Source organism: Chamaea fasciata, unplaced genomic scaffold, assembly GCF_029207755.1.
Source record: "Chamaea fasciata isolate MVZ Bird 193981 ecotype frontalis unplaced genomic scaffold, bChaFas1.0.hap1 SCAF_16, whole genome shotgun sequence".
Lineage (NCBI taxonomy): Eukaryota > Metazoa > Chordata > Aves > Passeriformes > Sylviidae > Chamaea > Chamaea fasciata.
The window spans coordinates 7981716-7998527 of record NW_027094101.1 but is presented as its reverse complement, the minus strand read 5'-3'; the positions used below and the strand labels follow the sequence as shown (position 1 = coordinate 7998527).

The 16812-nt window shown below is 42.8% G+C and overlaps 1 protein-coding gene across 2 annotated transcripts; it reads right to left on the bottom strand.

Moving 5' to 3' along the window:
* Nucleotides 1-878: 878 nt before the first annotated feature.
* ARPC1A (actin related protein 2/3 complex subunit 1A) lies at nucleotides 879-16793 on the bottom strand. 2 transcript variants are annotated; one of them, XM_066197958.1, is made up of 10 exons: nucleotides 16664-16793; nucleotides 13398-13479; nucleotides 12532-12636; nucleotides 9842-10064; nucleotides 8073-8180; nucleotides 5026-5238; nucleotides 3752-3827; nucleotides 3396-3589; nucleotides 2392-2482; nucleotides 879-1271 (listed from the first exon to the last, which is right to left on the bottom strand). In XM_066197958.1, exons 2-10 carry the CDS (start codon nucleotides 13459-13461, stop codon nucleotides 1233-1235), a joined length of 1113 nt encoding a protein of 370 aa, XP_066054055.1. In that variant the 5' UTR covers nucleotides 13462-13479; nucleotides 16664-16793; the 3' UTR covers nucleotides 879-1232. The 2 variants fall into 2 exon arrangements, with proteins under 2 accessions (XP_066054055.1, XP_066054054.1); XM_066197957.1 differs by having other exon boundaries at nucleotides 13398-13502; nucleotides 16664-16751.
* Between the last annotated feature and the right edge of the window lie 19 nt (nucleotides 16794-16812).

Below are 16812 nucleotides of genomic sequence, written 5' to 3'. Positions count from 1 at the left end.
GCAAGACAGCAACACAGGGAGGAACTGCACCCTGTGAATAAAGTAAATTGTGTGCAAATGCCTCCATGAGTTTCTGAGGCTCAGAGCTGAACTGCAAAAGGAACCTGGGGACAAAGGATCAGCACAGAAGCCAGACCACGCTGACTACTCTGGCTGGAGCTTCATCTGCCCACCAGTCACTGTAAATACAGGATTTTATGGGTTGAGAGCTCAGCTCTAACAGGACACAGAATACCAGAACCACTGAGGGTGGGGAAAAACCCTCCAAGTCCATCAAATCCTACCTGTGATCAAACTCCACCTTGTCAACCAGCTCAGAGCACTGAGTGCCAGGTCCAGTCATTCACTGAACACCTCCAGGGATGGTGATCCCCCAGCCTTGAAGTTTCATGTACTTACCAAGTTATTTGCTTTTAATTTATCTTCCCCAGACGAGGCTCAGAAGATTTTTGCCTCACTTTCCATCCTGTCCCCTGGGCACTGCCCTGGGAGCAGGTTTGGTTCCAATCCCAAAGGCAACTACAAATAATTCTGGTCACTCACCTTTGGAAAAATGTCACCCGCTGAGCAGACAACAAAAAAGATGTTCAGGTTAATTTGCTGTTGTAAAGCATTAAATGCAAGGCAGACTGAATTAAAAGAAGCAGGATAAAATCATTCGTCCTCCAAAACCATCACCTCAAGGGAAGAATTCCCCTGGAAGAAGCACATCTGAATCTTCACATCCAGATCATCAGAACTCCAGGTGTGTTAACTTTAGAACCTTTCAGTTAAGATGAACCTCTCCTGTTTTAAGGCCATAAAATATGAGTGCAGGGTTTCCCCCACCCTCTCTCCCTTAACATCCCTTTTTTTATCAATAAGCATCAAACAAAAAATCAGTTTTTCTCTTTTTTTATTACTATTATTATTTCTAGCAGACAATTTACATAAAATTCCCCTTTTAAGTTAGTGATTCATAACTTCCTGCAATAAACTACTTAAGGAGCAGCTTTGGTAAAGAATGGAATGAAACAACCAACCAAAAAAAAAAAAAAAAGAACAATCACAGCTGATTTTGAAACCAACACAATTCACCAAATTTAGATTCAAAAGAAAAACTGCCAAGCTGTATTTTCTCAGTGTTTCCAAATATTTCACCTTCCTCCTCCTCCTCCCTTTTCAGGTTTGTGCAGATGTGGGAACTGCATTCTGTCAAGCAGTTTGTCCTGCTAGATCACGGAAATCCATCTTTACATGATTCGTAGCCCTTGGATGGAAGACTCTAAAGTCTTGAAGGAGAGAAAAAAATCTTAATTACGATCTGCTGCAGCAGCTTGGGTTAAATAATTCAGTTTAAATGCTAACAAAACTACATTAAAAACATGAATACTGGAAATTAGTCACAGAATCCCATAATGCTTTGGGTTGCAACGGACCTTAAAAGATCATCTCATTCCAACCCCTGCCATGGCCAGAGACACCTTCCACTACCCCAGGCTGCTACAAGTCCCATCCAGCCCGGCCTTGGACACTTCCAGGGATCCAGGGGCAGCCACAGCTTCTCTGGGCACCCTGTGCCAGGGCCTCCCACCCTCACAGGGAAGAACTTTAAGTAAAGGATTTCTTCCTAATGCAGGAGCCAGAGACCACAACAGTCATTCCTTCCAAACTCAGGCATGCACAGGCCAATGATACAGACCCAAAAGTCCACTAAAGCAGCTCAGAGATCACCTCAACTTCTTGTTTGACTCCTGTCCCCACCAGAACACTCTGGCACCACAGAACACAATCTATTCTTTCCCTGAATCAGAGCCCGTATTCCAGTTTTGGGAAGACCAATAGGGACCTCTGTTGGCCACGCCTGAGCAAAGCAAGCATGGACATTAATACATCCTTCTAGGATTTTCAACACTGTATTTTCCAGCTGTTGGAGACTTCTTACTCCTTGGGTAAGTTAATTCTGAGAGGACAAGACCATGTTCTGCAGCAGGAAAATGAGGAGAGTCGCATGGGATGGGAGAAGGAAGAGGCAGGGGGTTGTGTTGCACAAATTGTTCCAGTCCAACTGTGGCTGAGACTGGAGAATAAAAGAATTAAGGGGATTCCTACAGGGACATTAAATAATTCTATTAAAGAAGTAAATCTGCATTAGCACCATCTGCTTAACGAACTGCATCTGCACTTTTGCAGATTCTTGGATCAGTTTTTCTTATGGACTTCACTAATGGTTTTGAATATTCCAGTCTGGATTTCCTGCTGCTGCTAAAACCTGGCTTGGGGCTGAGCCCCAGAAATTTATATTAGAGATCCAAAAAAAAACCCCAAAAAAAACCCAAAAAAAACCCAACCAAAAAAACCCCACTACCCCAGCTAGTTCACATAAACATGGTAGTAAAAGCACATTTTTACCTTAAAATCCCAGATGGTCATTGCTCCATCGATGCCGGTGGTGCAGAATTTCCGACAATCCCGTTTGTCTATCTCATAAATAGACACTTGGCTGTAAACAGAGAGTGAGAGCTCCAACACCCATTCCAGAGAGCCAGAAAACTGGGAAATTTGGGTTGAATTCTACTCCTACTCTTTCAGATGGAGACATGACTATACCAGAGCCTACACTAGATTCTTGGTAGAATGCCTCAGAAAAAATAAGCCAAGAAAAAGATGCTGAGAGCTCTTTAATGGCTTGGTGAGACTAAATGTTTTCCTTGAATAAAGAGAAATTGCTCAACATCCTCTGGGATCACAATTTTTTTAATGCAAGATATTTTACCCAATTAACCTGAATGAATCCTTTTGATTAACAGAATGGTGGAATGGTTTGGGGTGGAAGGAACCTTAAAGCTCATCCAGTCCCACTCCCTGCCATGGGCAGGGACACTTTCCACTATCCCAGGTCGCTCCAACCTGGCCTTGAAAGCTTCTAAGGATGGAGCAACCACAGCTTCTCTGGGCAATCTGTGCCAGGGCCTCCCCACCCTCATAGGGACGGATTTTTCTGTATATTTAACCTAAATTTCCCCTCTTACAGTTTGAAAACAGTGAAACATAATAAATAAATACACATGGCAGTAACATCTGAAATAGGAAGCTGGCACATGAATTTCAGGTGGATTTTGCTGACTGGATTTTGCACAGTGCCACCAGCCTCTTGGGAACTACCCGCATATTTGATAAGATAAGCTGCGCCCAAGGTACACAACACAATAAGCACGAGGCAAACAGCTGTAGCCCGTGTCACTGATTAACCAGCACCCACGTCAATCCCAGAAACAGAGAGCTACTAAGGGAAAGACCACAAGGAAAAAGGGATACCAACCACACCCTCCTGCTATAGCAAACCTGAGGGTTTGCAGAACACCCAGTGGGCATGGAGAACACCCCCTGCCTGGTCCTGGCAGCAGGAGACTCACGTTATACTGTTTTGGTGCAGTGTCTCCAGGGTGGTGTTACGGTCTTCCGTGGTGGCTCTTTTATCCATGTTCCGGAAGCGCTCCATGGCCGAGATGTTGCGCTGGATGCTCTGTTTGGGAATGTCTAGTTTGGAAACGAAGCTCAGCAAGCCACGGTCGTCACAGTTGAAGAGCATCGGGCAGCAGTCGTGGCCCTGCAACCAAAAACCCGTCAGGGAACACCACCTCAGCATTCCCACCCTGCCCTTCCCACATGCAAACACTGACACCAGGGCAGAGCTCGTTTATTATTATTATTATTACTAACTGTCTAAAACATGACAAAGCTCTACAAGGAGGAATTAGCAGACACTTACAGCTGCCACCACGCTGTTCTCAGAGACAAAGGACACGCTCAGGAGTGGGAGGAACTCTGTTTTCAGCTGCGAAACCCTGAGCACAAGGACATTTGTTAGAGGGATTCACTGAAACCTCTCGTTTTTCGGCTCTTAACAAAAAATAAGGCACCGTTCCCACACAAGGATTGTTGGAAAAGTCAAGGTAGCTTGGCTGTCCTGTGGTGACAATAGAAGGCTGTAATTTGTAATAAAAAGTTTCAGCCTAATGAAAGTATGCTGGGAGATTTATAACTAAACCAACTATTCCAGGTGAAAGGCCAATGTTACCAAAATTGTTTGTAAACAGGGGCAAGAGTTTAAAAGGAATACCGCAAAAATGTGTGTATTGATGAAAATATTAATTTCATTTGAATACAAAAAACACTTGAAGTTTTGATGCTTGACATCTTTGCAGAGAGAAAAAGCCTTGATATTCACTTAAGTCAACTTTTGTGATTTAATGACAAACAAAGAGAATTCTTAAACATTTTGTAATGAATGATATTCCCTGCCAGGTACTTATACAACTGTAGTGATCAGAACCACAATTCAAAATGAATCCCAGCAATGCCTGGATGACCCCAGAGACTTCTGCTACCAAAACACATAGAGAATCTCATCCTTCCTGGTCTGAAAACCAAGGATACTGCAAAGTTATGCAGATCAAGAGGAGAAGCAGAAGGAACAATTGTTAGTAGAATATTTTGTTGGTTGGAAGGTGCAAGTTAAAACCTTGCATCAGCAGCATCTTAAGGACAGAGGTTGAAATTAATATTTCATTAACTTATTTTCCAGATTCTGGTTGGAGATGGGGGTCTTACTTCTGCAGTGGGCATGTTTCTGGATTCTCTTTGAATTGGGAATATGGTCTGGAATATTGTTTGGAATATTTTGTGTTGCAAGTATTATTTTGGAAAAGGAAATATTGTTTCCCTGGTTACTCGGTGGAACACACCTTTTTTCCCAAATGCCTCTTTTTTCCCCAAAAAAATAAATTTGCTATACCCTCACCAAAGGATTCTCACAAAGAATATAAATTACATAATCTAAAATTCACAGAAACAACCTTATTTATAGAATATTTGTATTTATATATATTTATGTAGTCAAAGAGACTTCACAGTCTACAGTACAACAGGCAACAGAGGCGTGAGCTTGTGAGCCCAATATTCCACATAGAATCACGGAATCACTGAGGTTGGAAAAGACCTTTAGGATCATCAGGCTGATAACAGCAGCAAGGGGATACTCACATCATGTTTTTGGAGGCATCAGCCACTGACACGGTGCTGTCATGACTGACCCAGGCCAGGCGGTTGCCGCTGGCGGAGAAGCTGACGCTGTGCACCCACCCTCCGCTGCCTGCGCCCCCGAATTCCGACATCAGCTGCCCAAAAGGCATCTTGGAGCCCCAGGGTGTGCTGGCTGGCTTTTCATCCACTTCCTTAATGTAAGCAGAGAACACCCTGCAAATAAAAATATTTTGGTGTGAACAAAGAGAGAACAAAGCTCCTGGGAGCACGGGAGGTGTTTCATGTTGGAAGCAGAGAGATTGTCCCAAAAGAAAGTATTTCGGTGTCTTTAAACAAGCCTGGGAGCAGCAGTGTGCAGAGAGAAAGCAGCAGTACAGAGGGTGTAAAGCACATAGGTTTCTCATAAATGCTGTTCTTGTAGCCCTCTCCCTTTTTTCCAGAAGATGGCACAAAAATACACGTTGTCAGTGCATCTTCCCCCGTGCCAAGATTTCCCTTTTATCCTTTCGCGGTGCTAACAGCTCTCTGGAGTCAATCCTTCAGTTAGAGAAAACCCAGGAATGGCACTGTATAATTAGAAGCTAATACAAACACCTACAAAATTAGCCACTTTTTAAGAACATTCCTGTTTTAGCAGGATTTCAAAGAAAGAAATGTGATGTTCTAATGCCAGCAAAGGAGCTCTGAGCCACCTTCTTCCGGCTCATTATTGCAAAAATGCCTTGAAAACCTGAAATACCGCAATGTTTTTACAGGTTTGGTTTGGTTTTTTTTTTTCCCAGCACTACAATTTTCAAGATATGTTTAAATAGAAAGCCTCCCCCTTTCATCAAATTCCTTCTGCATGATTCAGGCATGCCACAATATGGTATTCTTGACTGTTACCATGGAATTTAATGGGACGTCACAACCATAGGATTTGAGTCCATTGAACAGGAGGAGCAAGGCAGCTACACCATGCTACTACCAGAGGGGCAAAAAAATCAGTATAAATTAAAAACTATGATCAAACATTCATGGTTGCAGTCACACACAAACAGGAATTATTTTATAGCGAGTTTAAGGAAATGTAGCTCCCCCTTCCCTGTTTTTTGCATCTTTTGTATGTGTGGGGTAAGCACTTCCAAAGGTGCCTATATTCACCTTATTTTCCATAAAGCTGCTCATTAGGAATGAGAAGGGTTTAACTGCAGCTATATTAGGTACAGATTTTCAGGGAAGAAAGTATGGATATATATTTGGCTCTTTCAGTTTAAATACAATCTAATGATAATCCTTTAAAAACCCTAATTTTATAGAGCCACCTAAAAGGATGGTCTTTTAATGTATGGAAGTAGGACAAGATGTTTAAAGCAACAGCCTTTGACACAAGGCAGGAAAATCATACCTAAGTAGGAAAGACCTTGAATTTAACTGTTAAGTTAAAAATATAAGAAGTCTTTTCCCTTGTTAAAGTCTCCCTGTCCTTTAAAACCAAAATCGCCTCAGCTTGAAGATCCCGGTCATTCCCCCGTGAATGTTGGGGAAATGACTTTCATTCCCTCAGCAAGAACATAAAATCATACTTATGGGGTGCTCGTAGCTACAGGTACATACATGTTTCAGATAAATATAAGGGGAGCTCATTTATCTTGGCCAAGCACCAAAAAACTCTGCTGAATACCCAGCACTTTGCAGCCTCCTGCCCTCCATTCTTTCCCCAAAATGTTTCCCACATAGCTGCTTATTCTGTGGCTCTGGCAGATCCATTTCCTAATTTCCATCAGAACAGGTGCACACTTCAGGTATCTTTATTTTTTTTAATATGGAACTGAAGAGAGAACTGGAATTCTAGAGATCTGTACTCATCATTTACAAAAAAGAATAGTTTTTCATGGTTTTGAGAAAGAAGCAGAATCCTAGAATCCCAGAATGGTTTGGGTTGGACACACACATTTCAGGTGACCTACGTCAAAGTCCTGAGGTCTTTTATGAACCCAAATTTAAAAAATTCCACACGTGAAAAGTAGCTGCTTCTCTTTCACATCACCTAATTTGTGACAGGAAGTGAATACATATAGTTTATCTAATGAAAACTGGAAATAAGGCAGGAAAGGAGAGACAACTCACCCCTCTCCTTCCCAGCTTCCATTTAACATCTTTCCTCACATGAAAAGGTATCAAAGGATGGGGTTTAGACGCAAGGGCTTCATTCTGAAATAAGTCGGTCCCACCTCCCCCTCCCACTCCTCCTTAGTCATTTTTAGTACACACTTTGAAGCTTTAAAATTGCCCTATTACATAAAGAATTTAAGAAAAGAAGCTTTCATTATCATTCAAGGTACAAGTGATTAAGTCAATGTGGATTCAAGTCAGGCTCTGCAGACTCCCCATGCAGACTTCCCTGCAGTGACCCCAATCACTCAGCACAGAGCAGTTTGCAGGGCCCATCCCTCATGCTGTAATTTCACAATCAGTTGCAAAGTCTCCCCCATCCATCTCTCAGAGATTTGCCTTTAACAGTCTTTTTTTTTTTTTTTTTTCTTTTTTTAATGATCTTCAAGAAATCTCTTCTATTGTGTTGAGTTGCAGGCGGATCAATTCCTCTGGGGGAACTCTGCTCCCCACAGGCAAAGGGGAGGAAAGAGGGAACTCAGGGAACAAAAAGATGGGAAAACACCTTTGGAAATGGCCAGTTACTCTGAATTTTGGAACTGTACCATTAGGATATTTATTTTAAACTCTAACTAGTGTTGGTGCCCTCCAAGATGACACCTGCTAATCCAACTTCAGCCTAATGACCAGTTCTCAACCTAAATGCTATTTAATGCTGGGAAGTAATCCACCAATCCCTCAAATTCAGGTGTGCCCCTCAGCAGATCCATGCTGGCTGTCCAAAGTCAGGACACAGCAGTACTAAAGCCAATGTTTCTCAAGCCTGATATTTTATTTTGGTACCACCAACAGTACACAATGAGCCCCCTTTTATTTTAATAGCAATCACATGCTCAAGCTACTGATTTGATCCAGTAACCCAAATTGTAGGTAGGTGTTTTAGTTCCTCTCACCTGCACTTGAAGTCACAGGATCCTGCAGCCAGCAGGACATTGTTGGGGTGCCAGTCCAGGCTGAGGACAGTGGAACGAATGGGCTTTTTAATGTGTTTGCTCACCCACCTAAAGTAAAACCAAAATAAGACATAAAATTTATATTAACATATTTTACCTTATTCCCACAAATCCATGAAGCACTCCTCAAAAGGATCACTCCTTGTCAATGGCTAAACACATCAGTTTTGGAAAAAACTTTATGTCCAAATCTTTCACATTCTCTTGTGCAATCTGTGAACTTTATAGTTAGCTTAATTAAACTTTCAAATACTATGAACAAACTCATTAAATATGTATCTCCTCAACTAAGTCTTATTCCCCTTCAAACTAATTTTTATAATGCATCAGATGGAGCTCCTTGATGTGAATTTTGCACAGGAACTGCCAGGTCTCTTCTCCCCAGTGAACAGGTCAGCTGTGACTGTGACACTGAGCTAAGCAGCACTATTTTCATGGATCACCAAGTACAAGTTCTTCTCCAGTCCTTCCAATGAGTTTTATAGTCACATCTCTTGCCTATTGACTTTTCTACTGTTTAAAAATACAATAACTATAAAACACAACAAGAAGATGGGGGGACTGCCAATGACCCAACCAGTGCATTCATCTCAATTATCTGCAGTGCAGAGCAAAGTGGTCCTGCTGCTGAATGCATCAATAGTGGCCTAAATATGTCTCAGCAGATTTGGTTTATCTGAACTATTTACAAACTAGTAATGAAATCTATTATTCACTTGACAGGCTTTGGGATGATGGTGCTTTTTCTTTGGTTTTACTTCTATCAGGCACAAGTTTTAAGGCTCACAATTTACAAATTATATTTCTTTAGCATACTGAGTCTTGATTCTTTTGCAGACAAGTGAGGCAGAGAAAAATATCGATAAGTGAATATGTTGGAAAGCATAAAAGTCCAAAACAATCTTTAAAATATATTTTGCAGATGGTGTCATTGTTTTTCATCTCCACATGGCAGACTGCACACAGGACACCTGTGTTTGTGTGCCTGATTATGCAACCCCAATTAAGAAATACTCCACACACTTATTTCAGCTACAGATGATACAGCAAATGTAGCTCCAACATGTGCAGCTACAAAGGGAGACGAGCAGAAGCATTAAAAGTTTAGATGCTAAAATGAGAAAAATGTTAATGGTGAAAATATATTTGTGATACACCTATGTCAAATCTATAAACTGTGATAAAAGCACATGACAAAATGCAGAACAGGTCAGTGATCAGCTCAAACACCTTCTAACAGACCACCCTGCAGATGTGACAGGCTCAAACCTCTAATGACAAGAAATGCCCCCAAATAATAGATACGGAAGAAAGACTAGAGTGAAGACATCTTCATTCATTCTGGCATGCAGGGAAGGAAATATTTATCTTTTTTCAACCATATAGTTGTAGTAATGAAATCTTTACTCTGCAGAAATTCTTGCACTTTTAGAAACGCAACATATGTTTATGGCAGTCAGGCAGAACACATCCACGCCAACTTGTACTGTCTGAAAACAGGCAAAGTCAAAGGCCTTTAGGTGCTACAGCAGAGTGAAGAAGAGAGACAACCTTTTCCCCCAAATGCTGGAAGTCCACAAAAGAACTGATGAGCCCATCCCTCTACGTTTCCTGAATATTTTAGGAATTACTAAACCAGTAACCCAGTTACCAGCGTTAAACAGCTTCACCTTTCCCACGCAGACCTCGAAGGTATAAAACCAGCTCACCAGTCATTTTCAGACTCAAAGTAGCACACAGATATGAGTCGAGCTCCACTTCCCACAGCAAATTTGTTCTCCAGGGGAGACCACTTGACAAAGGTGGCAGCACGGTTGATCCTGAGGATGACCAGGGTGGGTTTCCACACGCCGTCCTTCTGGCTCCACACGTAGGCGTTGCGGTCGGCGCCGCACGTCACGATCCGGTCGCTTTTGGGAGCCCAGTCAATACCTGCAAGGGAAGAGCTCACAGGAATTAATTCTTCCCCCTGCGCTCTTTGCTTTATGTCAAGGCAAACAAAGATCACCTCGCAGTCTTCTGTTACAGAATCTCAGAGTGGTTTGAGGTGGAAAGGACCTTGAAGATCAACCAGTTCCAACTCTGTGCCAACTCCCATTCATTGTTCCAGGTTGCTCCAAGCCCCATCCAGCCTGGCCTTGGAGACTTCCAGGGATCGAGGGGCAGCCTCAGCTTCTCTGGGCAATCTGAGCCAGGGCCTCACCACCCTCACAGGGAAGAATTTTACCACATATCTAAGCTAAATTTCCCCTCTTTCAGTCTGAAGGCATTCTTCCTTGCACTGTCACAGCAGTTCCTGACAAACTGATCACTGAGACAGTTATTATTACTGTTACATCATTCCTCTTCATCTCTTATTCTCCAGGAGCTATTTCAAGCTGTTAGGGAAACTTGTTTCTCCCTCTAGCTTCCAAGAAAACTGCAGATCCCAAATTCCCAGATCCCAGGGATTTGCTGGCTGAGCTCCGAGGGCTGGCCAACAGGTGGAGCTCTGCAGACTGGCCAAGGCCTGTCCACCAGCACCCTCCAATCCTCTGACTTCTGCAAGATCCCTCTCAACAGCTGAAACCCAGCAATTCTAAAACTGCACAATCTCTAGTAACATTTTGTGCTTGCTGTCAGACTGCAGCCATGATTCAAAGTTTAGGTAATGGTTTCTTTTCGGTTAGACGTTATCAATCTTTATGTACTGACACAACCCTTACATTTTTTCCATGCCTGTTTAAGCTTTGCCACAAGAAAGGTTTACCAAGAAAAAAATAACAAATTCAAATAATAAAATAAAACCTTTGATAAGGCTGACATTGCTTCCTTTCCCTCCCAGGCAATGAAGGACGTGCCCAGCTGGAAAGTCCTATGGGAACATTATTTTTCATCTTTTCTCTAGCATCCTTTGGGATGCAGTCCTCAACTCTCCTGCCACAAAAATTATATGTCAGTGGTTTTCCATTACTGCATTCAGTATTAAAAACATCTCTTAAGCTCACAAACTGAAAGTGGGATAAAAGCTGTGGAATTTGTACTAACATCACCATATCATTCATCTATTGTTTACTTCAAAATAGGTTTATGCTTAACAAGTGAAGAGCTTGGTAGTCTGAAACCACAGTTACAGGAGTTCTAGCACTGCCTTTGAAAGAGGGACCATCCTGCCCCTCTTTCCTTCTCCTGCCCACCACCTCCCCTCACCAGCGCTGGTGCTATTCTGACTTATGTCACATACAGGTTTTTAGCTTAGCAGAAAACTAAGCCAAGAGAGTGAAAAAAGCTCTTCCTGTGAGTGAGTAAAAGCAGCTCACCACAAACCTGAGTGAAGAGAAGGACCTTGTCCCCTGTGATCAGGAGCTGGGTGGCAGCAGCTGACTCACTCTTGTCAGGGGTTACAAGCAGTTTGATCAGTGGTTCCCCTGTGTGTGGAGCTTAACTCCACTCTTTACAACCACCACAGCGTTTCCTATTCCAAAGGTTCACACTGTGCAGGAAAGCAGGGAGAGCTCTTTTCCCAAGTCATGAATATTTGGCTTCTAACACTAACAGGTACGAGTAAAATGTCTTGCGGGGACACACCTAATTTGTAAATGCAGCCCAAGCAACTCTTCACAAAGAAGCAGGGACAGTTGTGCTCTCGGACAGCAAGAATTGGAAAAATTCAATAAAGTTCCTGCAAAATGCTGTTGGACTGATACTTCTGGCCATTAGTGAGCTGAGAACAGAATTTGCTGCTTTGGGCAAGTGCTTGTATTGATTATGTTTGTTTCCTTAAGAGAACAAAGCCCTTTTAAAAATATCACCATGGGGAAAAAAAAAAACCAAACCAGTAATAAATAGACTGCCACAGGATAATCACATTATTTAAAATAACACCTTGTGACTCAATGTGGCAGCTCTTCTTAATTTTCATTGTGGATATACAGATACTCTGGGCCTGCAATAAATGTGCTCAGTGATGGTTTAAGTCCAGAACTGACCACTTCAAATGTTTATACAGTCCCTAAGAAAGGGTATTTATTGTTATTGGAAACCACAAAGCAATGCTACAGTCGTATACTTGATGAAGTCTTAGTACCAGCACTTGAAAGGGAGCAGCATGCATCACTGTGACACAACCAGATTACTTCAGCAGACTGAAAATGTGTTCTCATTATGTCATTAGGAATGAAAAATAAGCCATAGATAAGAAAAAATGGCTCAGTAACTCCACTGAAATGTCTGGAAATGAGATAGGGCTTTTCTTCCTAACATTCACTGCATGCAGTTCAGAAAACTCTCTCTAAGTAGAAATGCCAACCTATAAAAAGATCTATTTACTCAACACTTGCAGATTTCCTGTTCAGAAACCTCAACTGGGAAAAACAGAAGGGGCTGGAAAACTTCTTGTCTGGCTCAGCCACAGTCTCACCTGTAATGTGTCCATTGTGTTCCTTCAGCTCGTGAGCCTTCACCCACTGGTTCCCACTCTTCTTGTAGATGTGCACTTCATGGTTATTAGGGCTAATGGCAATCTCTTGAAAGAGGAAATGAAACAATCCAATTGTACAGAAGGCTTTTAAATAGCAAATGCTATATTTGGAAAGACTTTTCCCATCTAAAACCTCTATTCACAAATTTGGGAGCATTACATGGGCTTTGTAAACGAAGGGCCAAAATCGCTGGAAAACTTCCAATAATTCCAGACAATGAATCATGGAATGGTTTGGGTTGGAAGGGACCTTAAAGATCATCCATTTCCACCCCTCTGCCATGGGCAGGGACACCTTCCACTATCCCAGGTTGCTCCAAGCACCATCCAGCCTGGCCTTGAACACTTCCAGGGATCCAGGAGCAGCCACAGCTTGTCTGGGAATTTGTGCCAGGGCCTCCCCACCCTCATAGGGAAGGATTTCTTCCCAAAATCCCATGTAACCCTGCCCTCCGGCAGTTTGATACTGATACACATACAATGGTCATCAGCACTCTGCACAGGAGGAGAACACATCAATCCACATTATACAGAAAATCTGTCCAAAAGGAAAAGCTTTGTGGAACACCAGCAAGACTCCATTACCTCCTGTGCCAGAGCTCCAGCAACAGTTTAGAAAAGCTCAGATTTGGAAGACATATGCTGCTTTTTGGACAGAACATTTAACATGTAGAACTGTGTATCTGATCACACCTTCCCTAAATGCGACCCAGAACATCACAAGATCAAAAACTGACAGCAAAAAGAAAATAGCAATTGGAAAAAAAAATATATAAACTAAAACTGAAAATGAACTTCTCACTCACGAGTACGGTCTCTGTTCCAGGCATGGCAGGTGATTGGCTCCAGCAGGAACTGATGCAGAGACATTCCGAGTTTAAGAGATTCCTATGTTGCAAAAAGTGAAAAGGCTGAAAGGTGTAAAATTGAGAACAAAACTCTTCAAAATGAGAGAATTAACAAAGCAAAGTTAACCTTCAACATTTACCAAGCATCTTTCAGTGCAGTGTTACAATTTATTTACAGATCACAGCTTAATAAGTATGATAAGGCTGTGTCACACCCCCAGATATTTTCAGTAGGATTTTCATTGTCCTGCTTAGATAATTGTAATTGCCCTAAAAGCCAGATACCCTTGCTTCTTTGTGTATCCTCACAGACAACAGAGCAGGTCCTCAAGAAATCTAATAAACCTATTAATTTTACTATGGAAATAGAATAATTAAGAAAATAAATATCTAGGACAAAGCTCAGTGAACTGATTCTAAAGCCTGACTGGTATTCAGGCTCACAGGCAGCACTACAACAAAATCCTTTTTTCAGGAAGTCAAACTGATGTGTAACTGTGATCTGCTGATATATTATTTGATAAAACCATTTATATGTATCCTCAGGAAAAATTACTAAGATTAGTAATTAACTAATTAGTAATTTCTTCAAATTAATTCTAGCACTGAACTGTTTGATAATCAGGCTTCTGCCCCATGAAACTCAAACACTAAAACAAACTGAATCATGGCAGTCTGTGAGAATTCTGTTTAAAAAAAGGCTAAATACCTACTTTTTTCTTTTAACTTATGGCTGTTACAAGAGACAGTGCTGAAAATCTGCCATTGGAGGCACATCCATCAGCAGACACAAAGTTGTTTAAAATGTTTTTATTATATTATCTTCCATCCATTTATGCTGCCTTTGGTTAATACAGGACATGGATGAGTATACTTTTGAAATTAAAATATTTTAGGCATTCAAATATTTTAGGTATTAAAATATAGCGTTCTGTGTGCTGTATTAACCAGAGCAGCATAAATGGATGGAAGATAACACCATAAAAACTCAAGGTCACCTGTAATAATAAAAAGGTCCACAGTTCAATACATCCACCTTGGATTTATCAATTCCTTTCGTGTATTCCACTAATTCTCACAGCAATTTATCACTGATGGATCAAAGCATTTTTAGCCCCACATATCCATCTTAAAAGAACTATCTCCCTGATGTCATTCCAAGACATCCACACCCATTACAGCCTGGAATTACAACATACCCAAGTATGGCCATGTTAGCAGAGGGTGGAGACTTGAGGACAAGGTAGGAATTTGGAAGCAAACAGGAAATGAATGGCAATCCAACAGAAACTTAGGAGTGAAAGAAGGATGAGCATGCTCTTACTGAGCCTCAGGAATTACTATCTCACCATCAGTTTAACAGATACCTTAAAAGTGCTGGATCTTGGAGCAGAGGTGAGACAGTATTTCACCAATGCAAGTAACTGGAGAGACTTTTTCTTTTTATTTAGTTTTTTGTATAAGGAAATCGAACACTGTTATTCTAAAAATATGCAAATTATGGGTGTAGTTCAAATGTACTTGAAATACAACTTTTAACACTACGAGCTTTTAGTCCAGCTCACGATTTTAACCAGCATGATTTTCACAGTCCTTATAATAATCACATTCTACCAGTCAAATGAAGTATTAAATACACACAGTCCAATGCAAAATAATTAGTTAATTTCTGTTAATGTGAAAATGTTGCCATAATCTGAGTTACCTCTGCCCTTGGACACCCATCATTTGACACCCCACGTGTGAATATAAGCAAAGCACAACTGTAAAGTGCCTTTTCCAGGATCTTGCTTCAGCTCCTGCCAACATTCAGTAGCAGCACATTTCCATATACAGGAAAAGTTCAAGAGCTGCTCCACCAACAAGGAATGCTCAGCCTTTGCTACTCTTTCCGAAATAAAATGTAAAAATATCCACTCTCCTCTCCCCAAGGAATGTAGCTATTTTGAAACACTTTCTAATACAACTACAGTATTTCATTCACAGGTTGTGATTACATATAAAATATGGTCCCACCCTAACCCCTAGTTCAGGTATTTTGTACTCAGCTATTCCCAAAACCTACCCAAAGTTGTATGATCCATTCCTTCCCACTGACTGAGTTACCTGAGCTCCATAACTAGCAACAAGAGACCTTTTTCCATTTTGGTTTGGTTACAAACCCACAAAACACGACAATGATGATAACCCCAAAAAGCAGTGCTACTTCTGTCTCCTGACAGGTACAGTGATGTTTTCCTTGGGAAGATAAATCTTAAAGAAGCTTTCCAGTTATATTTATTCCTTACTAATACACAGGCAAAATCCAACTCATATTTCACTAGAGAAAACGCTGCTGGCTTTATGACTCTTAACAAATTAATAACCTCAATGCCCTCCTGTCAACCAACCTCAGAATCTCACATGGGGAAGATACTGGTATGACTTTGTTACCAAGGACTTAATGCAGCTCTCCCTGAGTTTTATTTCAAATGGAAAGCACCTGACTTTGAGTTTCAATAAATTATTTTAAAATGTAGAGAAAAAAAAGGGGAAATCTTGCACCTTTGTAGAGCAGTTTTTTCAGTACCAGGCCTGAAAAACGGCCGAGGTAGGGATGTACAGGACTCAGCTGCTGTCACCTCTCAGTGGGGTGAGAAAAATGTGCTGAAAGCCCATCCCTGTACAAGCAACCAGCCAGGACACGGACTCAGAAGTGGAGATGGAATGTCTGCGGGTGTGACAGCGAGAAAGGGATCCTTTTAATCCCTGCCTGTTCCGGGAGCACCCACACCACTTCCAAACACCTGGAAGCCGAGCACCTGCGATGAAGGACAGCCTCCCACCGCTGTCACTCCCTCCCGAGTCACTCAGCGCGGATTTCCCGGGGGGGTGACTCCTCCCGGGCACCTCCCGACACAAGGCACCGTTAGCGGGATAAACCCGCCGGGATGGGGATGGATTGCGGGCTGCGGCCCTGCCAGCCCCGGGGCACGGCGGTGGGTACAGCGGGGGATACAGGGGGGCACAGCGGGGGAAATGGGGGGCACCCCGTCGGCCTCTCCTCTCCCCGGCCCCTCAGGGCGAAGGGTTGAGCGGCGCCCACCGCCTCACCCCGGGCAGGGCGCCCGCAGCCCCTCGGGGCAGCGATGCTGCCGTGCCTCCCCCCCGCCCTCCCCCGACGCCGGCGGGCCCGCAGGCTCCGCCCGTGCCCGCCGCCCGTCGCTGCCGCGGCCGGGACTCACCTGAGGCGGCGGCGGCGGCGGAGCGGGACTCGCGGACTCTGGGCAGTCAACGCGACTCCGCTCCGGCGGCGGGAGAGGCCGAGCGGGCCCGGCGCTGACACGGGCGGCAGGAAACGCGCTCCGCGCCTGCGCCGCCGGCCCGCCCCGCA

Excerpts from the sequence above, each read along its gene's own strand:
- ARPC1A (XM_066197958.1), bottom strand. The coding sequence starts at position 13,461 with ATGTCTCTGCATCAGTTCCTGCTGGAGCCAATCACCTGCCATGCCTGG. Across the intron at positions 10,065-12,531 it reads ACACAATGGACACATTACAG|GTATTGACTGGGCTCCCAAA; the intron begins GTGAGACTGTGG and ends CTTCCCTTGCAG. Across the intron at positions 3,590-3,751 it reads AGAACAGCGTGGTGGCAGCT|GGCCACGACTGCTGCCCGAT; the intron begins GTAAGTGTCTGC and ends TTTTGGTTGCAG.